The 26,487-nt window shown below is 36.7% G+C and overlaps 1 protein-coding gene across 1 annotated transcript in view; it reads left to right on the forward strand.

Moving 5' to 3' along the window:
* Positions 1-26,487, forward strand: part of Mttp (microsomal triglyceride transfer protein) — a 49,885-nt gene that overhangs the window by 21,112 nt on the left and 2,286 nt on the right. Inside the window, exons 9-17 of the mRNA XM_026398111.2 lie at positions 245-413; positions 1,284-1,391; positions 11,551-11,763; positions 13,737-13,948; positions 16,111-16,208; positions 16,306-16,427; positions 18,182-18,409; positions 23,468-23,592; positions 25,862-26,032. Of these exons, the coding sequence (XP_026253896.1) occupies positions 245-413; positions 1,284-1,391; positions 11,551-11,763; positions 13,737-13,948; positions 16,111-16,208; positions 16,306-16,427; positions 18,182-18,409; positions 23,468-23,592; positions 25,862-26,032 (1,446 nt within the window). The remainder of the gene's footprint in view (positions 1-244; positions 414-1,283; positions 1,392-11,550; positions 11,764-13,736; positions 13,949-16,110; positions 16,209-16,305; positions 16,428-18,181; positions 18,410-23,467; positions 23,593-25,861; positions 26,033-26,487) is intronic.

The following is a 26,487-nucleotide window of genomic DNA, read 5'->3' on the forward strand; positions in this document are numbered from 1 at the left end:
AGCTTGTATATTCTATGCATATATTGTTTAAATGAGAAAAAGAAGACTTAAGGGAGCAATTTAAATAAAATGGGAAGGGGATCTTTTGGAGAAGATTTTTTTGTTGTTGTTCAAATAAAAATATTTCAAATATTTCACTTCTTCAAGAAATTCAAATCAGTGGAGAGTCTGTGAGTGGTCGAGGTTTTTAATAATTCCTTAAGCACCCAAAGCACTGATATGTGTGACGATGCCTTTTTCATAGACCTCAGCTGGTGGATGCTGTCACCTCTGCTCAGACTCCAGCCTCATTAGAAGCCATTTTGGACTTTTTGGATTTCAAGAGTGACAGTAGCATTGTCCTCCAGGAGAGGTTTCTCTACGCCTGTGGATTTGCCTCCCATCCTGATGAGGAACTCCTGAGAACACTCATTGTAAGTCAAGTAGACTCAGGGAAAATAAAGACTCTCAGCAGCTAAAAGCAAAAAACAAACCGAAAACCTGCAAGAATATAAGCAGTAATTAAAAGTTGTTCAGATCAGAATGAAGACTACAAACTGTGAATACCTTCTGAGTATTCACATTCAGACTTCACTGGACTATTTCTACCCATGGATCTTTGACTGCACAGTAAATATTTCACTTAGTGTCTTTACAGTCTCACTAATTAGCATAAATGATACATTATGGAAACTTAAAGACTCACTTCTCATATGTGGGAAATGATGATATTTTAGAAGGGAAAAGTCTAGGTTATGCTTTAATAAGCAACTTAAAATTTCCTTTCAGTTAAAAATCTTTATGGTATTTATACAGATACATTGAGGAGATACAATTATTCCCTTATTTAAATTTTTATATTCAGTGCAGACCCAACTTCTCTTGAGTCTGAGATTTTTTTAGAAAATTATATTTATCCACTTATGATCTAGTGGAACAGTCTGTAATCTTTTTGGAAAACAAGCCTACTTGAGAATCTGGTAAAAAACAATGAAGCCCGACTTCATTCATACTTAAATTTTTAAAACTTTTTGTGGTTCACTGACTAACCTGATGAACCCAATCCATAAACCCTTGAATAAGAGTTTAAAGGCCGTGGTTAGGAATACCAGGACAGGGCCCATGCTTTTAACTCTTCATTCAAAACTAGATAGTGAATTTCTAAATGTTTCAAAAGCAACCTTCTGAGTTTGGTATCCAGGAACATGAAAATATTTTACTCAAGTTATTGGTTACTTTATTCCTAAAAGTGTCCCTCTAAAATATTTAAATGTCTTAATGGCCTCTTTTATCCCTGTTAATAGAGTAAGTTCAAAGGTTCCTTTGCAAGCAATGACATCAGAGAAACTGTTATGATCATCATTGGAGCCCTTGTCAAGAAGCTGTGCCAGAATGAAGGCTGCAAACTCAAAGTAAGTGCGAATCAGTGATGCCCGCCATCACCCAACCACCATACTTGATATTCATCTTGCTGCCCACCCATAGCACTCCTAATCCTCCCCCACTCTACTAATTTTCCTTTTCGTATACAATTATTGCCATCTAACATACTTGGAAATTCAGTTGTTTATTATATCTATTGTTATTTCTGTATACTCCATGCAGAAATGGATCTTTGTTTCCTTCAGAACCAGTATCCTAAAATAGTGCTTGGTGCATAGATAATGATCAATAAATATTTGCTAGAAAGGGAATAGTCCTTTGATATTCCTACCAAATATGTTTATTGAGCACCCATTAAGTATTCCAGTTTGTTTGGTCATTGTTTTATTCTCAAATGACAAATTTTGATAATTATATATATTTGGGGGGTCAAGTGTGATGTTTTGATACATCTATATCTTGGGAGACATGATCAAATTAATATATCCATCACCTCAAGTACTTTTCATTTCTTTGTGGTACGAAAATTCAAAGACCATTCTTCTAGGTATTTTGAAATATACAACACAATATTATTAATAATAGTTACCAGGCTGAGTGATCCCCAGAATCTCTTCCTCCTATCTGACACTGTGTATCCTTGACCAATATCTTCCATTTCCTAATTCCCCCTCTCTTGTCTTACTTTGGTTAGCTTTTGGCAATCACCATCCTTTCTCCATATTCTTGTGTAAGTTTGACTTTTTTAGATTCCATGTGCAAATGAAATCATGTGGGTATTTATCTCCCTGTGCCTGGTTTATTTCACTCAGCATGGTGTCCTCCAGGTTTGTCCATGTTTCTGTGAGTGACAGAATTTCTCTCTCTCTCTCTCTCTCTCTCTCTCTCTTTTTTTTTTTTTTTTTTTTTTGTGTGTGTGTGTGTGTGGTACTAGAGATTGAACTCAGGGCACTGAGCCACATCCCCAGCCCTATTTTTCATTTTATTTAGAGACAGGATCTCACTAAGTTGCTTAGCACCTCCCTGTTGCTGAGGCTGGCTTTGAACCAGAGATCCTGCTGCCTCATCCTCTGAGCCACTGGGATTACAGACATGCACCACCATGTTGGGCCAGAATTTCCTTTTTAAAGGATTTACTAATCCAATATATATCTGTACCACATTTTAAAGGTGCATTCATTCTTGGCTATTGAACAAAACTGCAAAGAACATGGGAGTACTGATAGCTCTTCAACACACTGATTTTATTTCCTTTGGATAAATACCCAGAAGCAGGATTGCTAAATCATCAGGTAAATTAAATTTTTAGTGTTTCGAGGAACCTCCATATTGTTTTCCAAGATGGTTGGAATAATCTCTTAAAATATTACCAACTACACAGGTTTACCTTTTCTCCACATCCTCGCCACATTTTTTATCTTTCAACTTTTTTTATAATAACCAGTATAATAGATGTGAAGTGATGTCTCATTGCGGTATTAATTGGTTTCACGGATGATTAATGATGTTGAACATTCTTCCATGTATCTGTTGATCATTTGTATGTCTTCTTGGAGAAATGTCTATTCAGGTTGTTTGTCCATTTTTATAGGATTATTTTTTTTCTTGTCATTAATTTGAGTTCTTTGTATGTTTTAGATATTAGGCCTTTATGATTATGGTATCAGCCTTGGTGTATGATTTGCAAATAATTTCTCCCTGACTGTTGGTTGTCTCCTTACTCTATTAATTGTTTCATTTCTGTGCCTAAGTTTTGATTTGATAGAGTCCCATTTGTCTATTTTTGCATTCATGATCTTGTGCTTTTACGGTCTTACCCAAGGACTCTCTGCCTGAATCAATGTCCCCCTGGTTCTTTTCTCTCTCTCTCTCTCTCTTTTTTCTTTAACTATGGTTTTGTAATATATTTAAAAATCCAGTTGGCCTTTTTGCTCAAGATTACTTTGTTAAATTAGGATCTTTGTGGTTCCATAAGTGTTACAGAATTTTTTTTTCTAGTTCTGTGAAGAATGTCATTGGTATCTTGATGGGAATTGCACTTAATCTTTAAATTGCTTTGGGAGGCATGAATGTTTTAACAATATTAATTCTTCCAAAAGATAAACATGGGATGCCTCTTCATTTACTTGTGTCTTCTTCAGTTTCTTTCATTAATGTTTTATATTTTTCAGTATATAGATCTTCACTTCCTTGGTTAAATTTTCTCTGAAATTTTTTTTATTCTGTTACAAATAGGATTGCTTTTTAAATTTATTTTTAAGATAGTATGTGGTTAGTTATAGAATTGTGATTGATTTTTGTAAGTTGATATTATGTCCTGCAACTTACTGAATTTATTTATCTGTTCTAACAGCCATTTTATGGGGTTGTTAGGGTTTTCTGTATATAAAATCATGTGTTTAGAAAACAGGTGATTTCGCTTCTTTCCTTTCCTATTCAAATGCCTTTTATTTCTTTTTATTGACTAATTATCCTGGCTAGGATTTCCAATATAATGGTGGAAAGAAATGGTGCTAATGAGTATTGTTGTCTTGTTTCTGATCATAGAGGAGAAGTTTTTGACTTTTCACTCTGGAGTATGTTAGTAATGGTTTTGTCATATGTAGATTTTATTGTGTTGAAGAACATTCCTTCTGTACCTAATTTGTTGAGAATTTTTATAAATGAGGGATGATAATTTGTGAAATACTTTTTTCTGCTACCATTGAGATGATCATGTTTTTGGCTTTCATTCTGTTAATATGGTGAATCATGTTCATTGATTTGCTTATGTTGAACCATCCTTGCATTGTAGGGATAAATCCTATTTGGTCATGGTGAATGATTCTTTTAATGTATTGTGGCTAGTATTTTGTTGAGGATTTTAAATCTATGCTCAGCAGTGATACTAGTCTCAACTTTCCTTTTCTGGTTGTGTCTTTGTTTGGTTCTGGTATCACAGTAAAGCTATCCTTATCCTTGTAAAAATGAGTTTGGAAGGAACTGGGGTTGTGATTCAGTGGTGGAGCGCTTGCCTAGTATGTACAGGAGCCTGGGTTTGATCCTCAGCATCACATAGAAATCAATAAAATAAAATTATTTAAAAAATGAGTTTGGAAGTATTCCTTCCTCTTCAATTTTTTGGAAGAGTTTGAGAAAGATTGGTTCTTTTTCAAACAATTGGAAAATTTTAGCTGTGAAGCCATCTGGTCCTGGGCTTTTCCTTGATGGAAGACTATTAAATACTGATTCAATTTTCTTTCTCATTATCACTCTGCTCAGATTTCTGATTTCTTCATAATTCATTCTTGGTTAAATGTTTCATGGAATTTATCCATTTCTCCTACATTGTTCAATTGGTTTGTGTATATAGACATTGTTCATAGTAGGCTCTTATGATCTTTCTTATTTGTAAGTTGTAATATCTCCTCTTTCATTTCCGATTTTGCCTGTTTGGTCTTCTATCTTTTTATCGTGATCTAGCTAGGGGCTTGTCAATTTTATTTTCATTTAAAAAAAACTTAGTTTAATTTTCTTTGGTGTTTATCTATTTCATTAACTTCTACTCTCATCTTTGTTATTTCTTTCCTTCTGCTGATTTTGAGCCTGTTTATTCTTCTTTTACTAATTCTTTGGGTAAAATGTTTGCTTGATACTTTCCTCCTGTTTTTATGTAGGCATTTAGTGCTATAAACTTCCTTTTTATGACTATTTTTGTTGTAACCCATAAGTTTTGGTATGCTGTGTTTCCATTTTCATTCATCTCTAAATAACTTTACATTGCCATTTTAATGTCTTCTTTTATTTAAGAGTTGTCAGGAGTATATTATCTAAGTTACACATATTTGTTAACTTCCCTTGATTTCTCCTATTATGGATTCCTAGTTACATGCCATGGTGGATGGAAAAATATTTGATATGATTTCAATCTTCTTAAATTTGTTAAAACTTATTCTGTGGTTTAAGATTTAGCCTGGGCAGATTTCTGTGTGCACTTAAGAATATCTATTCTGTAGATATTAGATGGAATATTCTATATATGTCTATTAGGTCCATTTGGTCTAAAGTATAGTTCAAGTCCAGTGTTTCCTTATTGATTTTGTTTGTATGATCTGTCTAGTGTCATTAATAGGGTATTAAAATCCTCAACATTTTTTGTGCTGCAGTATGTCTCCCTTCAGTTCTCTTATGCTTTATGTTTTGCAGTGTTCTCATGTTGGGCACATATTATTTACAATTGTTATGTCCTCTTGATGAATGAACCTCTTTATCATAATAAATGGCCTTCTTTATTCTTACTCAGCTTTGAATGGTGTGTTCTTCTTCTACTTCTTGTTCTTAGGAAAAAAAATAGATGCTAAGGTTTTCTCTCAGAACAGAACTTTATCTATAGTAAATGTTTTTTATAGTTTTAAGTTTTGTCAGTGGAAATTTAGTTATTTCTAATCACTTAGAACTTTGTATGTTGTTTTTATTCTCATTTGCTCAAAGCTTCTTTGTTTTCCTGAGAGTTATCAATTTTCACATCTTCTTACATAAAAAAGCAAAAAATACTCACTTTGTAGGCATAACCAAAATGGAAATTCTACATAGATTAAAATCAAACACACCCTACTTTTCTATAATGCAAATAAAGCATTTTCTCTGTTCATATTTATTATATTGCCAGCTTCCTGTTCTGCCACAGGAAGGCATAATTGCATTATTTTGCTTCCTAAATGCTTGCTATTTAAAACAATATTGAAAATGGGGTTTTTGTTTGTTTATTTTACAGTAGAATGCATTTTGACATATAGTTCACAAGTGGAGCACACAACTTCTCATTCCTCTGGCTGTACATGGTTCAGAGTCACTCCAGTAGTGAAATCATACATGTAAATAGGGTAATAATGTCTATCTCTTTCTACCCATCCCCACAATCCCACCCCTCCCCTCGCTCCCCTCTACACAAACCAAAGTTCATTCATTTTTCCTATCCTCCCTCCTGCTTATCAGCGAAAATTTTTGGCTTTTGGTTTTGGGGACTGGTTTATTTCACTTAGCATGATATTCTCTAGTTTCATCCATTTACATGTAATTTCATTCTTCTTTAAGGCTGTGTAATATTCCATTTTGTGTATGTACCACATTTTCTTTATGCATTCATCTGTTGAAGAGCACCTAGTTTGGTTACATGGTTTAGCTCTTGTGAATTGAGCTGCTATAAACATCGATGTGGCTGCATCACTGTAGTGTGCTGATTTTAAGTTATTTGGTTATAAATTGGGAGTGGGATAGCTGGGTCAAATAGTGGGTTCATTCTAAGTTTTCTGAAGTATCTCCATACCACTTTCAATAGTGGTTGCACCAATTTGCAGTCCCACCAGCAATGTGTGAATGTGCTTTTTTCCCCACTTCCTTGCTAACACTTGTTATTCCTTGTATTCTTGATAACTGCCATTCTGACTGGAGTGAGATGAAATCTTAGAGTAGTTTTGATTTGCATTTTTTGAGAATGTTTTTGAAACCAAATAATTTCATAAGAAGCAACTCCAAAATAGATTGTACACAAAGTATAAAGAAGATAACTAAAAAGATGGTCACTGAAAATATTTGAATATCAGTTCTGGCAGAAATCAAAATTGGTATTATTGTATGACAGTACAGAACTATGAATTTTTATGTTTTTCAGTTTCCACAGTTACTTGAGTAGCTTATTGCTTCAGAAATTCATTTATTAAATATCTTGGCAAAAATACAAAATCCACAGAGAAAAAAAAAACAGCTGTATTTAATGAGCATCTACTCTGTAATAGGCATAATGCTAATCCTTTAATATAAAGATATATAAAACATTCTACCATCCTCAAAGAACTCCTTGTCTATTTATCAAATGCAGACAGGCAAGTGCAGTTGGCCCTCTGTATCTGTGTGTCCCCCATCCAGGATTCAACCAATCATGGATTGAACTATTGGGGGGAAAACAAATCACATCTGATTTGTCATCAACAGACTATTCCTTCATGTTATCATCCTCTAAAAAGTGTAACATTTACATTATATTAGGTATTATAGGTAATCCAGAGATGATTTAGGGATTGGCGGCGTGGCTCAGCAGTAGAGGACTTGCCTAGCATGCTTGGGACCCTATGTTCTCTCCCTAGCACCACAAAAATAAACAAATCAACCTTCAAATTATTTTTTTTTTAAATCTAGAGATGATTTAAAGTACACAGGTTTATATGTGCAGGTTATATGAAAGTACCATATTTACCATTCTTTACAAGAATTTGTATGTTTTGTTATCCCCAGGGTGTCCTATAATCAACCCCTCATGCATACTAAGGGACTAATATAATATTAAAACAAACAAAGTGACAGTGGGAACACAGAAGCCACAGTGACCTTTGCTGTTTTAGGGTGTTAGGGAACAGTTTCACCAAAATAGTATTTGAGCTTGGTCTAGAAGAAGTTTTTAGGTGAAGAAATCATAATATGGAATAAAGGACATTCTACAATAGCATAATTTTGTATGAAAAGTCCTGAAGTGGACCCAGTGTGCTTGGGAACAGCGAGAAATTTTGTGACCCTGAAACATAAAATATATATGCCTGCCCCCTAGTAGGTGGGGGTGAAGATATCAGAAAGAGGGGAAGTGAGAGGAAAAGTAAACAGATCTTTATGAATAAGGAGCTAAGGAGCCTCATCTCCATTCTATCCAACAAGGAGGTCTGGTGAAGTTTTTAGGTGGGTGAATGACACACTTTCATTTTTAAAATTTTATTTTGGAAGAAGCCAGGTGATATATGAACTGAGTATTGGCTGGATTAGTCAGTAAGATCTGACTAGAAACATTTTGCAATAATTTTGGCAAGAATTAATAGTTTTTAATTAACGTAGGGTCAAAGGAGTGAGAGGAGACAGATTCAGGAGCCATTTAGGAAGTAGATTCAATAGTGTTTAGTGATTGATGAGATGCAGGGAATGAGACAGAGGTCAGAATCTAGGTGACTCCAAAGCTTCCAGGTTAGAATACCAGAGTACGGCAATGCCTACCACTTAATCAAGGTTTCCAGAGCCTAATTTAGTAGTGAGAGTAAGGTGGAGCTATTAATTTTTTTCCCACCATATTAAGTCTTAAATCCTTTGGGTCATCAGGTTGAGTTGTTCAACAGGCAGATGGTCACAATCACAGAACAGGAGAGAAGTTAGAGCTAGAGATAGAGGGTGGTTGAAACCCTGGGAGAAAAAGGGATTACCAAGGCATGTGGCATGAAAAGGAAACTGAGTTACTGATCAAAGTTCTTCTGATAAAGGGACAGCTTAGCTCTTTTCACATTTTTAAAATCACCATGTCAGTAGCTGCAAACTATCCTCTATCACTGTCATTCAATCTTGTTAATGTTTTTGAGCCACTTTATTTTAAGCATTGTTCAGATAATGCGATTTGGCCACCAAATGGACGGTAGTTAATGTTCAAATTTTCTTTTCAATTTTCTGCTATGGAACTTTCATCTACCTTTTGGCCAAATCAAAGACAAATGAAAGGAAATGATGTATCCTTAACACAAATTTAAGGTATTTGCTGGGCATGCAATACTTATGCTACCCCAAATTACTGTGATTCCATCCAGTGCTATGGCTTCTCAGTATTTATTAGCGTGGAATTTTCTGCCCAGCATCAGAAATGAATGGTAGCTAAACAAGTTCACAATCAGGACTAAACCCCATGATGTCTTTTCTATTTTTTTTTGTTTGTTTACATTTTGACTTTCCTTCATCCTAATTTCATTCTCCCAAAAAATTTGTATTTGAAAAAAAAAACTTATAGAAAAGTTCTAAGAATAGTACAATTTTATGAACATGTATATCCTCTTCATTTATATTTTCCAATTCTTGAAATATTGACATATTTATGTTAACTCATTCTGTTTTATTTTAATTGAACCATCTGAGAGTACATTGTAGACATTTCATATTTTACTCCAAAATCTTTTTTACTTACTATTACTTGAGTGTCATTTCGTCTAGGCTCTTCTGTTGGACAAAATACGTATAATTTATTAAAGGATGAGTTCATACCTATATTTCTAATTCTAATTGAACATCCAAGGTTCTTTCTCTCCTTCCACCATTCCATAATTTTTCCTTTTGTCTCCCAGAACAAGAATCCTGGGTTTTTGAGAACCCAAAATTTATTTGTTCATCTGCTCATTTCTAAGATTTCACACAAAATAGTTTTGAAATTGCTACACCGATGTCACTACAAAAACAAACTTAAGTTCAGTTCAAGATTTCATTACAGTTTTTTCCCTCCTTAGGATATTTTCCACTGAAGGTACGCAGTCTGAATCCTATGCTCAACAGTTGCTTGGATAAATTCTTCATTGTCTTCTTCTGTTGAGTTCTATTATCAATTTGATATAAATTTAGGTTCATTTATGTTTGAATTGGATTTTAGTAATTTTGCATCCTTGTTGACTTAATTTTACTTCTTGAGTATATAAAATATTAACACTATTCAAAAGCCAAAACTATTTTTAAAATAACCTCAAAAAGGATATCGATCCCACCTATTGTGACCTACTTCCTGTAGCAAAGCATTATCATTAATTTTTGGTATCTTCTCTCTATATTTCTTTTCACAACAGCAAGTAGAAGTCCACACACACACAAACATACACACACACACACACACACACATTCCTATTTCTTTTTTTCTTGTACAAAATATACCATTCTACATATCCTCTTCTGTATCTTACTTTTTCCACTTAACAATATATTGTGGAAATCACTCCATACTGGTCTGGTAACAGAGACTTTTGTTGTCTCCGCTTAGTACCCTATTGTTCCATTGGACCACTGTTTATTCAATGCCTCCTATATGCAATCATGCCAGTTGTTTCCACTATTTTTGCAAATTCACCTAATGATGAAATGAATAATTTTATAGGGACCTTGGTTTTATTGTTGGGGGTGTAGCACCAGGGCAAGAGCTGTGAATTAAAATGGAATTTTGTTAGTTTTGTCAATTCCATTTATCTTCATATGAATTATGCTTCCACTAACAATACACAAGAATGCCAATTTCCCCATAGCCTCACAAACAAAATACATTATCAAGCATGATTTTTTTAAACAAATCTAAGACTTGAAAAATGTCACTTCTTGAATTAGGTATGTGTGAAATTTATTATGTCTCCTTCTTTGTTGTTTTGTTTTTGTGGTGCTGGGGATTGAACCCAGAGCCTTGTGCATGGGCGGCAAGCACTCTACCAACTGAGCTACACCCCCAGCTGTTATGTCTCTTTCTGTTTAGGGATTTCTTCCCCTTCCTCGTGTGTGTGTGTGTGTGTGTGTGTGTGTGTGTGTGTGTGTGTGTATACACCTGTGGCCTCATTTCAAAGTTCACAAATCCTGTAGATGAATTGGGTGTTAGGAATCTTTATGATGAAACAAAAGCCCAGAAAACATGTAGTGGCAAAATATAAGACCAGAACTCAGATGCTCCTATTTCTAATTTGCCTTTCCATCAAACTATTAGCTTGTCCCCAGAGAAATGTTTCCCCCATCCTCCAGGCCAGGAAAAAAAAAAGTCCTTTCCTAATTGCAGAACATATTTGAGAAGTACCTACAAAGTACTTGCCACATGGAAGGCATTTAAGAATGTTTTTGAATTGTATAGCAGCATTAATTAACTTGGGCTTCAGGTGAGAACAAACACTTCTAAAACATTTAGAAGCAGGCCTTATGTGTCAAGCAAGCTCTAATCACTTTCACTCAAGTTGTTTCTTAAGAAAATGTGTGTGGTGACATTCAGGCTCCATCTAATTTTTGTTTTAGAAATTCAATAAATGGAAAGTTTTTTAAATAATCAATTGCAAGGGAATTAAAATGGCTTTCTACATTCAGAATAGATTCAAAACTAAGTCAGCCCCTTATTAAATATACTCATTGCTTCTTAACAATGTTTTGATATCTATATCTATATCTATATCTATATCTATCTATCTATCTATCTATATATATATATATATATATATATTACACACACACACACACACACACACACACTCACAACACCTTTATGAAGCTCAACTTGCTTCTTTTCATGATATGTCTCAGGCACCAACAGTGCAAACCTTTTGGAAATTTTAGGTTGTTTTCTTGCCCAAGTTTTGTTTTATGTACAGTCATGAATATGTCTAAAGTGTGTGACATTTTTAGGCAGTAGTTGAAGCCAAGAAGTTAATCCTGGGAGGACTTGAAAAACCAGAGAAAAAGGAGGACACTATGATGTACCTGCTGGCCCTGAAGAATGCCCTGCTTCCAGAAGGCATCCCGCTCCTTCTGAAGTACGCAGAGGCAGGAGAAGGGCCCATCAGCCACCTCGCCACCACCACTCTCCAGAGATATGATGTCCCTTTCATAACAGATGAGGTGAGACCTCCAAGAATATTTGCAACGTGAACAGAAGGGGAAAAGCACGTCTGAACATGAGTCAAATGCAAACTGTTCTCAAGTAACTCTATTTCCCCCCTCCCTTTTTTTTCTCTTCTGCTTAGAAATAACTCTAAAGTTTCATTGAAGGCTATTCTGAAGCAGCCTCACATTTTGAATAGATAATGTCCTATATCCTGAAGCATAAATATTGAAGTATACCCTCTTATTTTTAGACAAAAATTATTTTCAGAAATTTACTTCCTCTTAGAAATTTTAAGATGTAAAAATTTTCAACACTAAAATATCCTGGCTTAACCACGGCCTCTTTTGTTCATATAACTACATTTTTAGCAGTCACCTAACTTAAAATTTTGTTGGACAGAGAATATTTCTAACATTAATATAAACTTACTTGAGTAGTGTCTAACACTGAGAATGATATTTCCATTTTGCAGTTAAGCACCCTTTCTGGTTTTGTGTCAAATATGGTTGGCAATGAAGCATGATGGTTAGGGCACAGGCTTTTGAGAAAGACGACCTAGGTGTAAATTCTGGCTCTGTTCTTTCCTAGTTGTTTGTTCTTGGATGAGTTATTTAACTTCCAGATGCCTGAGAGCAAGGCCATGGTTTGAGGGAAATAGGAAAAGACAGAGGAAAGCAGAATTGAAAGAAACATTTATAAATGCCTAGTAAAGAACTTCACATACCATATCTTCTTATAGACAATGTTGTAACCAATAAAATTACTTGTTGACATGGAATACAACTATTATGACACATTTGCATTGATTTAAATATTACTTAGGAAAAAAAGGCCATAATGTACCCTATGATTGATAATGATTTGTCAAGCAGGTTCATTGAATGTAACAGCTGTACCACGGTTGTCTCAGTCCATTTCTATTGCTATACCATAAAACTGTCAAGTGTTTTATAAAGAAAAGAAACTTAATTAGCTCACATTTCTGGAGGTTCAAGAACATGATGCTGACATCTTCTCAGCTCTGCTAAGAGCTTATGGCCAATAGCATCACAATGGCAGAAGTGCATGCAAGAGTGGTCAGTGGCACATATGGAATAAAGATTCAGGGGACGTGTCAGGATCCCTTGTAATAACCTGTTATTGGAGGAATTAAGCCAGTCTTATAAAACTGCATCAATTCCTCCTGGGGTCGAATCTCCCATACCTAATTGCCATCCACTAAGCCCTGCTTCTCAAGGATTCCACCACCTCAACACAACCTCATGGGGTCCAAGTTTCTAGCACACAAGTCTTGGGTGACACATTCAAGCCACATTCAAATTATAACAACTGTGCTGCAAAATATGCACAGAATGGGAGACTGTGCATGTATGGGCGTGTGGGATATATTAAAACTCTATTACCTATTCAATTTTTCTGTGAACCTAATACTGCTCTAAAATATATATATATATATATATATATATGTATATACATATATATATATATTTTAGGATATATATATATATATTATTAGGATATATATATCTCCTAATAATTTTTAAAAAAGAAGATTCTGAGATATTTCACTGTAAGGAAATATCCATTCATACAGCCATTTCTCCCCAAATCCCCATTGCCACGCGGCAGTAGTATTCATAAAAGTTATATTAGGAGGTACCAAGTTATGCTGCATAACGAATGAACCTCAAAATCTCAGAAGTTTAACAAAAGTTTATTTCTCGTGGTGTGTCTGATATGGGTCAATATGTGGCTATCAGTTCACTTCAGTCATGGAAGGAAAAGATGGAGAAGGCATTGCCTTAGCTTGGAAGTGATTCATATTGATTGTGTCATGGCCTATTAGCTGGAACTGGTTGTATAGCTCCAACCTAATGATGAAGGAACCTGGGAAATGTAGTAATGCATGCATTTACTCACTGTCCCTGCTACAATATCAATTTTAAAAGTCTGGGTGTGCCACTAATTTTGACTATCTTATGAGCAGGTGAAGAAGACCTTGAACAGGATATACCACCAGAATCGCAAAGTCCATGAAAAGACTGTGCGCACGACTGCAGCTACTGTCATTTTAAAAAACAACCCCTCTTACATGGAGGTAAAAAACATCCTGCTGTCTATCGGGGAACTTCCCAAAGAAATGAATAAATACATGCTGTCCATTATTCAAGACATTCTGCGGTTTGAAATGCCTGCAAGGTATGACCCATTGCATGTCTCTGTGCTTAAGTTTATTTACGTAGTGATATGGTACTGTGTGGCTAATAATAATGGTGTTCTATTGCATAAAAACCAAGGGAGCCAAATTTGCCCAAAGAGGGCTGTGTAGAAGTGAGCCAGCTAAAATAGCTTCATATTGGCTGTTTGTGATTGGGAGCTCTGAGTCTGACTTTGGTTATCCTGTTCAGGCTGTTAACTACATGCTGCCATATGTTAGTAATGTTTTAAAACCTAATTGCAGGATTCTTTTTATATGTAGCACAACAGAATGGTGTTAAGTTCTCACCGAATTGTCATTCATCTTAATTTTCCGAATGTGAGAAATCTTTGAATCCTCATTTATCATAGTTCCAATGAATGGCCAATTTAATTGCCATTACAGTTGAAAACTTTAGGCATGGCCTACATTTTTGGTCCATTCGAGGTCTGAATCAGCAGACCTCACTGCTTTCAGTTACTCTTGCCAGACTCACCTCCTTCCAGGCCCCAAGTCTTTCTTCCCAAATTCATCCATGCCACTCTTCAGGGTGACTCCCCTGAAGCTCCTTCTCACTGGAATCAGAGGTCTAGAGAAGGAATTCCCATTTGCCCTGAGGTCCCCGCAGAATAGCACCCCCTAGAAAGAACGAACTTTAAGAGTCCCCCAAGGAGAGGAAAACAGATGAGGGAGGGTGGGAAATAAAGAAAAATAAATTTAACAAGAAGAAAGCAAAAGATTGAAAGAAAAAGAAACAAGAAGAGAGAAAGTACAAGAAACAGGGGAGGTGAGAAGACCCGAGAGAAGAGCAAGACAACAGGAAAGGAAAGGAGCCATTGAGCAGGGGAGGGAGACGGGGAGGCAGCCAAGACTATGGGCAGCCATGTGTTTCCATGTGAACGGGGATTTGATTCTTTTTCTACACCTTTGTTGATTTTATGAGGCTTTGTGGAGGAGGTCTCGGGGGTGTGTTTGCTGACGATGTCTTGGGAGTCTAATAATTTAGGGATGGAAAGGAAGGTACAATCAGAATATGGAAAAAGATGGGGAAGAGCTCAGCTTAGGAAATGGCATGAAGCAATCACCAACATTGTGGGTCAGATTCTTAGGAGCAAGAAGGACATTAAAGGCCACCTTGCTTGGTGTGTCTTTGCAGTGTAGGGACCTTGGTGTTCAGACTTCAACTGCTCCTCTCTAGTGGCCAAGAAACTCATCACCTCTGAGGAAACCTATTTCATTCTTCAGACTCTGCCCATGTCTCTGTCTGAACTGAAGTCTTCCCACTGGCCCTGGTTTTATCTCTGGAGCTAAGCAAAGCATGTATAATCAATCATTCAGCCACATGAATACCCTTTGCATTTTAGGGGCACCTATTATGACCCTCCTCATCTTTGCTCCTCTAAGATGAAATCTTATAATCTTGTGGTACTGGAGGATGGAGGGCATATAAAGTTGGGCCATTTTCCCCTCTCAAATATTTTCTACCTTAGGTCTAGGTCCAGTTTACTTTGGTTGATTATTTTGATGTTCACCATGTTGTAATTTTATTACTGCTGATATTATTAGTGTTACATGGTTTTTTTTAAAAAAAAGAGAAAACATCTCAATACTAATTACATAGAATAGACAGAGGCATGGAGTAAGAAGGAAGACCTGGAGACCACGGTTCCCTTATGGGTTTTATTGAGCTGTGTCTGTAACTGAACACTACCCAGATATAGAAGAAATCCTGGGAACTTGCTGTTATATATCATGAGCCAATGATAACATTAAAGAAAAATGTTAAAGACACAATGTGCAGCTAACCTTAGTTTGGTCCAGTTTTCCTTAAACTTATGGACAGTTTAACAGCAGAACGGTGATGACTCAAATAGCACGTGTTTTTCACTCCGTGTCCACTGTCAGCTGAAGCCCCATCATAGCTGGGAAGCCTTGCCCTGCTGTCATTTTAATACCAAACGAAATTTTCAGATATCTGAGTAATGAAGGGGAAAGCCCTAATCTTGATGCTGATGTCCAGCTGGCACCTCTCCCAGTCTTGGAGTGGCATAAGGAAAAATTCAGCCCCCTCCTTTTTCCTCTAAGGATTTTCTTTCTTTCCTAATTTGACTGGGGAAACAGCCATTACAATGAATGTGCAGCTTTTTCTTCTTACACATTGCAGCAAAATGGTCCGTCGAGTTCTCAAGGAGATGGCCACTCACAATTATGACCGTTTCTCCAAGAGTGGATCCTCTTCTGCCTATACCGGCTACATAGAACGTACGTAACCCAAAAAAGGGGTTCTCCTCCTCGATGCCCATCCCCAGGTTGGCATTGCTGGCACTGTTGCTAAGATGCATGGTTGCTTTGTCATTAGGTAGTCCCCGTGCCGCGTCTACCTACAGCCTTGACATTCTTTACTCCGGTTCTGGCATTCTAAGGAGAAGTAACCTGAACATCTTTCAGTACATTGGGAAGAGTGATCTTCACGGTAGCCAGGTAACTCATTTTCCATGGATTGTGCTTAATAAAGTGTGTAAAAAAATTAGTAAAATAAAATATCCTGATGGCAGCCCTATAGAATGTGTAAATTGATGATGGCTTCTATCTCATGTTGCCATGATTCCATCATCTGCAAAGGTTGGATAGGTTTGTAGACATAGAGGGAGTTTCAGATATGTACCTGGAACCTAAGTAACTGATACACACAACTCGCCAGACATCCATTTGTCTTTTCAAAGGTATACGGTTCACAAAACTGAAATTGTGTCTGTATTCTTCACTTAAACTTTTTTATAAAATTTTATTTGTATTTATAAATATATTCCTTTGGACCCTCTCAAGTATTTAATTCTGTAATATATTTGCCTTTTTATTGATTGATTCAACATAAATGAAACTATATAATAGAATATGACTCTCACTTTAGAGTCCATCTGTGTTTCTTCAATACAGTTAGAAGAAAAAAAGAATAAAGTGTAAGCATTCAACAACTGGCTGGCAACTTTTCATTCTGTCGGTTTTATCCAAGATTTGGTGATGACTTATAAAGCCTTCCTTATTATGAAATATACCTTCTTTTTTAGTTTTTATGAATATTACATTATAACCTTCTTAATTGAAGTCAGTTAAGCTTTAGAAGTGATCCATGGCCACAGAAATGTGAGTCCCCTTCAATGTTAACTGCCTCACTCTTTAATAGTATTGCAGTTAGAATACCATGCCCTTCTCTCCAGAAGACTCACCATCTGTTTTCTGATATGCACTCAGAAATGTCAAGCACCCAGTGGTTTGGGGCTGGGTAGGAAGGACAGAAAATGTGTAAAATTCTTGAGTGGTAGAAATTAGGTTGTGAACCTTCTCATGGTATTTGTCATCTTTTTAAAAATGTTTTTAATTTTTGGCAAGGGAGAAAAGGATGACATGGACATGTATGAGTCATGGCTTGGAGAGTGCAGGCCCTCTTGTGGCAGCAACCTTGGGACAACTGTGCCAATAACTTTCCATCTCCTTTCAGAGCTCTCCAAGATAGCTGATTCATTATGTATATATAACAGTCCTGGGGAGACCAAGCACCTCTAAGATGACACCATAAAATGGAAAGCTCATGACAGGCACAGTGTTACACATATTCCTGTAATCCTAGCAACTTGGGAGGCTGAGGCAGGAGGATTGCAAGTTCAAGGCCAGCCTCAGCAACTTAGCAAGACCCTTTCTCAAAATAAAAAATAAAATAAAATAAAAAAGGGGCTGGAAATATAGCTCAGTTAGCCTTGCATGTACAAGGCCCTGGGTTCAATCCCCAGTATCACAATAAATAAATAAATAAATAAATAAATATAAAAAGAGTTGGGGGTGTGGCTCAGTCATAAAGTGCTGCACCTGGTTTAATCCATAGTACCAAAAAAAAAAAAAAAAGAAAACTCATAGTGTTTGTGGTCTTCCAGCAGAAGTTTGAATCCCGCCTCTACCATCTCTACCATCTACTGAGGGAACTTTTTTTTTTTTTTGCTTCACTTACAAAATGGGTAAAATCATCTACACTTTAAAGAATAGTTGTGACAATTACATGAAAGAGACTAATTTGCCTTATATTGGGGCATAGAGGTTTTGTTTTACTTTAGCTTTGTTTTTGCCTGCCTACTACAGACATTTGAGGTTTTGACCCCCAGAAAAGTTCTAGCTCAGCTCAGAAGCCTCACCATTACTTACAGAGCAGGCGTGTCATGAATGTTGTGTCCATTTTTCCCTAGGTGGTCCTCGAAGCTCAAGGGCTGGAAGGCTTAATTGCAGCCACTCCTGATGAGGGGGAGGAGAATCTGGACTCCTACGCTGGCATGTCAGCCATCCTTTTCGATGTTCAGCTCAGACCTGTCACTTTTTTCAATGGATACAGCGATCTGATGTCCAAAATGCTGTCAGCATCTAGTGACCCTGTCAGTGTGGTGAAAGGACTTATTCTGCTAGTAGATCACTCTCAGGTAATCCAACTCTGCATGTATTTATTCAGTCTCTTAAATTGCCAGGCACATTTTGAATGTGCTGTGTGCCTGGAGGATACAAGGACAAGTTCTGTCCATCTTGGAGCTCACCTTCTAAGCATTTGAACTTCTTGATATTATCGCCTTTTCTCCTTTGCTATTTTCTTTTGCACTTGTTAGTTGATTAAGGGATCTCTTTACTTTTGAGATAAATGAAAAATACGGATGCTAACAGAAATAAGATTATGGAGAATCCCTAGGATATAGCAGAGCAGGGATGGCATTATCTCCTGGTTGGGCTTATCTGGGCATGGCAGTCTGGGTGTTTATCCTTAGTTGCTGAACCACATGGCTTCATAAGTTACCAATAATGTTCATAATGATAACAAGGATGAAGATCCGAGGAGAGCATCATTTTGATCCTGCCAAATTAATAGAGGCACAAGCAACCACTGATGCTAGCCACAAGTTTCACAGAGTCTCTTTGCCCCAAATTCTCATGATCATAGAATGTTGGAAGGGCTGTTTGTTCTTAGAGAATAAGAAGGAGTATTTCACTCACTTGAAGCCCAGTCTAGAATAATTTTCAACTGTTCTTGATCCTGAATCTTACATTACTGAGCCAAAGTCCAATAAGGCTATAATCTCCATGGTAAGATTGAGGTAACCAAGATCCTCTAAGGGATAAGATTGGTCTGCTTACTTGGATTTTCAACGAAACAGAAGGCAGTTAGTCTGAATGCTGAGTTTGAATGTTTCATGCTTAATATTTTTCCTTTAATGAATTTATTTTATTTCCTGCCTAAGCAAAGCAATAAGAAAAAATGGAATGTTGGCTAAATAAGAATCTTAAGGGAAATCACAGCACACTCTGATTAACACTTATTATATTGAAGCTGTATAATGAGAATGAATTTTAAATTTATAGACTTGTAGGTTTGAATTTTGACTTCCTACTTTCTTGCTGCGGGCTCTTGAGCAGTTACTTAATAGCTTTAAATCATGACTTCCTACTAATAAAGTGGGGGCATTTAAAAAGATGATCCAAATATTTTACCAGCTTTGCTGTTCTTTGAGGATTCTTACTTGTTAGATTCTGGTGGTAAAATAATAGGTTTTAAGAGATGGACAAACCTTAGCTACCAAATTTTATTGAAACTCTTCCAAAACATCAGTAGTTGAAACTAAATAATATAATTCTCTATCTTTATTATTCCTCATATCAGTTCAGGATAGCCAGATATAACAAAAACAAAAAAACATTTTAGAGTGGCTTAACCAAATGGCTTGACATTTATTGTGTAATATATATTTGGAAGAAGTCCAGGGCTAATAAGGAAAACCTACAGTATCAGAATCCAAGCTCTCTTCCTTCAACTCAGCCACCCTTACATGTGGCTTTTACCCTCAGACCTGTCACCTGGTGATTATGACGTAGCTGTTTCACCTGAAGCATGGCTTCCTTGTTCCAGGAAGGCGAACTTTTTTGGAAGCCCTTTCTGGAAGGTTATTGACCAAAACTATGTCACATGGCTGCCTATAGCTGCAAGGGAAGCTGGTAAACATAGTTTGTATTGGGGTAGGCACACTCCAAATGAAACCATGTTTCTATTAACATGAAGGGAGAGAAAGAGGAAGCCCAGCAGTGCCTCTGATATCCCTTTAGCAAATCACCCATGAAAAGCTGTTCTCAAAGGACATCAGAAGTTTACATCCGCAATCCTATCTCACTTTTAATGGAAGAAAGCTCTAACCAGAGCCTAAGAGTGCCAAGGAAGTAGTTCACAATTTAAGACAGGACAACAGTTCAAGAACCACCATTAACAGTGCCTAAAGATTTAGATTAGAGAATAAAACTCAATGCAAGTTATCTCTGGGTCAGCAAACTTGTTCTGTAAATACAGGGCAGAAAGTAAATATTTTAGGTGTTAAATCCCACCCAGTTTCTGTTGCAGCTACTCAACTCTGTTGTTGTAGAGTGAAAATAGCCATCAGCAATATATTAACAAATGAGTAGAACTGTATTCCAATAAAATTTTATTTACAAAAACATCCAGTGGGCCATACTTGCCTTCAGGCTCTGATTAAGACTATCTTATGTTTTTTTTTTTTTTTCTATTCATTAAGTCTGGGTGCCTCCGGCAAGGCACTATACAAAAGATTGTCCCCTAGCTATTAAACCTAACCAATGTCTGTATATGTCAGGCTGGAGTATTTGGCAGAACTGAGCTATTATACAAATAAGCTGTCTGTGGTCCCCTGGCTCTGCAGAGCACTCCAGTAATGTCATCCTCTCTTCATAGGCACATACCACTCTAGGTCAAGTGCTGACATTGAAGGAAATGTTGGCAATAGGTGGCCCGTCACAGCCACTGGGACAGATGGAATTACTCTGTGAACTACCTCTCTCTCTCTCTCTCTCTCTCTCTGTTTCTCTCTGGATAATTGGATTACTCTTCAGGAAAGGATATCCTGATAAAGTCAGTTTAATAAGGGGATCTTCTTGAGCCAAGAACACATTTTCATAAATGGAAGCAATGGGATCAATTGTCAAAATGTCAGTGTCTATGTGAAACACAGCTACAAATCAAAGTTTCAGTAATGTGTTCTCCTAGTTTCTAGGCAAAAAATTAAACAAATATCTACTCTGGGTCAAACAGGTACATTAGCTTATGATCTTTCTTTTTGGCAGTATATTTTTGGAATAGAATTTCTTGCACTTGAGGATAAAAAAAGAGAGTTATGAGTTTGTGATAGCCACATATTATAGTAGAAAAAAGTCTCCACTTTAGAGGCAGTCTGTGGATTTATTCTGCCTCCAAGTATAGCCTCTGGGCCTGATTTGTCCTTTCAGCTTTCAAATATAATGCCTACCATGGAAAATTGGTGTGAGTATTAAATGAGTTACCAAAAGTAGCACTTTGGGCACAAGATAGGCCCTCAAAAGTTACTAGTTTCACTTACTTTATATCTCAAAAATGAGAACTACTGCACAATGTGGATTTCCCTTTCAAAAAGGAAAAAGTAGTTTGTTCTTCTACAGGGATCTATGGTCTTCCCTCATGAAGAGATTCAAGAAAATTCCTTTATGACATCATATAAGATTTCTTCCATGGTCCCCTTGCATGAGAAAAAAAAAGAATTTCTTAGAAATCCTCAAAATCACATCGCAACATAAATGCTCTCTTCTTTCAAAAGGTGGATTGTCTAATAGCCATAAAATGTTCTTGTCCACAGCACTTGGTGCATTTTGACATCCCCCTAATGTATGGTCAATGGAAAAGTCAAGGTCTACTTTACAGACCCCCACAGGCCTGGAAGGACTAACAAAAATGTGATTTTCGAATTAGGAAGAGAGGAGAAGATGCAAAGAAAGGAATACTTCTGAGGCAGGACACAAAATAGGGTTTTCTTGACATAACCACAATTACAGTGCACATGCAGATCTCAGATATCCTGGCCCTGTAATTCACAGGTTAAAGTTTGGACATGACCATAGTTTTCTCGGGTCACAAATGTGTTCATTTGTTGTGGTACATGATACAACCCCCCTATTCTACAACAACCACATTTTCAACTCTAGACTGAACACAGTTTTAAGTATCTGTAGGAATATCTCCTGATGTGTCCTGAGATGGCACTGAGAATCTCATGCCTCCGTCCAGGAGTGCCCTTCGGAATGAAAGCCGTTTCATGTACTACCATACCTTCTCAGGACATCTGATCATTAACCAAGTTCTTTGTCTGAGATTTTTCTGCCACACGTTTTGAAATTCAGGGAGATCAACACAATCCTTTTCAGAAAGTGAAATCATGGCATTTGTAGTTGGCAAATGCATGGCTTGTTTGGGCTGAGTAAGGCAGTTACATAAAGAAGTGAGTCATGCTGCAAGTTGCCAGGAACTTACAATCTTTGGAGGAATATCAAAATTGAGGAGACTAAGCTTTTTTTCCCAGAATCATTATCACTTTCAACACTTCCCATAGGCAATCTGATTCCAATCTAGCTGAAAAAAGTTTCAGCCAACATCACCCTGCCTAATGTACTTGGAAAATCCAAGACTTAAAGGTTAAAAGCAGGCAAACTACACAAAACAATGGGTTTCAGACAACCATGAAATTGCTCAGGATGGTCTGTTTGTAAATGATTACTGTGCCTCTGAAAAATGCTGTTGAGTTCATATTGGACTTGGCAGTTAATTCAATGTCATTTCAAATGTCAGAAAGCAAGGTATTAAGGCTTAGTTAAATTGCCTTGCATTCCTTTCCAAGCTTGATCTAGGCAATTCCTGGAACTTGTATATTGCACTGGGAATTTTTAATCCTGCCTTTTGTCAGAAAGATGAAGTTGTCTATATTTGACACAGCATATAATTAGAGAAGTGCTGAAGGGCCGAAGGAGGTCATCTTGTCCATCCCTCACCACCATGAAGAAAGAAAAGCCACAACTGGATTTCTGATAGAGGTGCCTTCATTTTCTCTAGTTCAGTGGCTCTCAAATTTAGGCACATCAGAATCACAGGAGGGCCTATTAGAATATTGATGTCTGGCCCTTACTGTCAAGAGTTCCTAATTCAGTAGGTGTCAGGGACTTGAGAATCTGCATTTGAACAAGTTCCCAGGTGATGTTGATGCTGCTTCTCAAAGGACCACATATTGAGAACCATTTGGCCTTCCCAAAGTGAGACAATGATGGAAGGAAAATACCCTTCTCAACTGGTGCTTCACTTCTTTAGTATTTTAATTCGACACATTAATTTAGCAAATCAGCAGTCTATTCCTGGTGATCAAGACAAAGACCAACATGTTTCCAAGCCTAGAGAAAGATTCTAACATCAACACAAGTTCAGTGGCATCATCTACAGCAGGAGCTTGAACGTGCTTTGGGAAAGGGGGTTGACTAAACTGTATTTATTACTGTCATCACTATTAATATACAAGTGTATGCACATGTGTGTGTGGAGATATATATATATATATGTGTGTGTATATATATATATATATATATATATATATATATATATATATATATAATTTTTTTTCTTCTTCTTCTTCTAGGAACTTCAGTTGCAATCTGGCCTAAAGGCCAACATAGAGGTCCAGGGTGGTCTAGCTATTGATATTTCAGGTGCAATGGAATTTAGTCTGTGGTATCGTGAATCTAAAACCCGAGTGAAAAATCGGTAAGCAAAAGATTTTTAATACTCTATACAAAGAATGGCAGACTTATGTTTTGGGAATTGGTCAACCTTTGAAGTTTTCAAAATCCATGCTGTTTGCAATCACTAAATCATAGAGTTAGAATTGATCACGAGATGTCATTCTGTTCATAGCTTTTCAGGAGTAGATCAGTACTTAAGACAATTCAACTGAGTATCATTCAAGTTTTAAAGACAGCATCATTGTGCCCCATAGAAGAGGGGCCTCCTCTTCTCTTTCTATTCCATTTTAGTAACTGATAAGGTTGCCCCTTCAATTAAATTTTTAGCTTGACTCAATTGTTGGATTTTAAAACCTTTCTTCTTTTTTTCTTTTAAATAATTTAACCTTTATTATCTATCTATCTATCTATCTATCTATCTATTTATTTTTATGTGGTACTGAGGACCACACCCACACCGGAGCTAGGCAAGTGCTCTACCACTGAGCTACAACTCCAGCCCCAGATCTTTCCTCTTTTGCTATTTTCAATGAATTAAAATAAAAAGACAATCTCTTCTATTCAGAATCTAAGTTTTAAATGTTAGGAGTCCTTAAGGTTTTTACATTTTTTAATAAACATACCTTTTTCTCAGGTCTTTTAGATTTTCTAATCTACTGTGAGATTCAATGAAAATGTTTTACTTTGAAAGTAAAACAATGTCTCTGAGCCAATGATATGTTTGTCATAAAATTAAAGAAAATGAAGAGGAAATGCAATTTATTTTCATATTTTAGGGTATTTAGGGGGACAGAAGTGAGATAAGAATGATAAAATTGAACATTTTTTCTTTTTTGGGGGGGCTACTGGGGATTGAAATCAGGGGCACTTGACCACTGATCCAAATCCCCAGCCGTTTTTTATATGTTATTAGAGACAGGGTCTCCCTGAGTTGCTAAGTGCCTTGCTTTTGCTGAGGCTGGCTTTGAACTCATGATCCTCCTGCTGGGATTACAGGTATGTGTCACCACACCTAGTGATAAAATTGAACTTTTATTCATTGTAAACAGTGGATGAAGCAACTGAGAACAATCTAGGTGTCATATTTAAAGTGAGGGTGACACATACTGTTACTAGAAGGAACCCAAGAATGAGAAATGGAATTGACGGTCAGAGAGCAGCCTAAGTTGGGGCGTCCTACTGAACCAATTATCTTCTCTTTTCAAAGTATTTTCTAGACAGAAATTTCTCCAAATTAAACTGAATAGAATTCTTTGCAGAGAAGAATTGACAACAGCAACAAAACAGTCTGGATTTTTAGAGAGGACACAATATCCCTAAGAAACTATCAGCATCCATATTGTAACTAATGGGTTCTCCATTTTTCATTTATTCATTCATTTAAAAAATATCTCTTAAGCCTTTGCTGAGTAGAGACCATTAGAAGGTTCTGTAAGGGATTCAGGGATTAAAACAACCACTGACCTACTTTTATGCTGGCAACCACAGCAGTAGGGATTTTAGTTTGCACAGCAAAAAATTAAGACAATCTCTTTTCTTTGAAAAAGAAAAGTATGGACATTTGACACTGATTTGATTATGGGAGTAATTACCCACAGTTTGATTTAAAGTCTATAATTACTTAGTGATCCTGGTTGTAAGCATCCTATGGAGATTTTTCTTTTTTAATCTTCTTCATTGTCGTCCAAGCCACATTCCCCAGCCAGTCCAATCTGTCTCTCTCTCTCTCTAGAGGACCATAGTTAAACCTACCCTCCTGGAGCATGCCTTGCACATGCCCCACTGAAGGAATGGTTATTTGTAACTAATATTCTTTCAGATATTATGGCAACCTAGACTCAGGCCACTAGAGACTCTGGAGAAAGTAATTAAATGGAATTATATAGCTACCTCAAAGCCACCAGAGCCATAGTTAACGAGAAAATTGTTATAAACACCAGTTGTTTCCTTGGAGACTTTATACTTCTTTAAAAGATAGTTCAGGTGTTTCTGACCTCCTAAGAGGACTGGGTTCTAGGATGTTTTCTTCTTGGTCCTTGAGATACCCATAGCACACAATGTCAGACCTGGTACACATTTGGTTCCCATGTCTAGAACAGAAGGGAGGAGAAGGGCAAACTTCCCTGGCTCATCTCTGACACCAAACGGACCCTGGTTAGCAGCAGGACTCAAGCCCATTCAGGTTGCTAAGTATTTCCTTCCAATTGTCAGTGTCATAAGTTCAGACAACTTGTACTATCAGTCCAGCTCTACTAACTGTGATATGAACATGTATTTTTCTCAATCTTTAGGGTGGCTGTGGTAATAACCGGTGACATCACAGTGGACTCCTCTTTTGTGAAAGCTGGCCTGGAAACCAGAGCAGAAGCAGAGGGTGGCCTGGAATTCATCTCCACAGTGCAGTTTTCTCAGTATCCATTCTTAGTTTGCATGCAGATGGATAGGGCTGAAGCTCCATTCAGGTAAGATAAGTGCTCATGGAACGATCCAGGACCATCTATGCTCACCAGGAGCTACATTCAATTTTAAGTGTTCAGTTTCAGAATAAAAAAAAAAAAAAAAAGAATCACCAAACATTAGAAATTAAGCAAAAAATGAATTTTCCCTAAAGAATTAAAATAATAATAAAACTAAGAAGTCAGTTCCTAGAATACCATGCAACTCCAATGACTAGTTTATTTGATTCTGAATTAAATCATATTCTAATCCAGAAATAACTCTTCAAGATAAAAAAGAGATTTGATTTACTGTAAAAGTTACCATATCGTTTCAGCCAAAATACCAGATGTACATTTGCTGTCTGGTATCTTTCACAATTGTCCTCTGGACAGAAAGTTCAAAACACCTGGCAACCCATTTACAATGGTTTAAAGGATAAGATGAATTCACAATTCTTAGTTATCCTATACATCAACCT

This window comes from Urocitellus parryii, chromosome 10 (assembly GCF_045843805.1).
Source record: "Urocitellus parryii isolate mUroPar1 chromosome 10, mUroPar1.hap1, whole genome shotgun sequence".
Taxonomy (NCBI): Eukaryota; Metazoa; Chordata; class Mammalia; order Rodentia; family Sciuridae; genus Urocitellus; species Urocitellus parryii.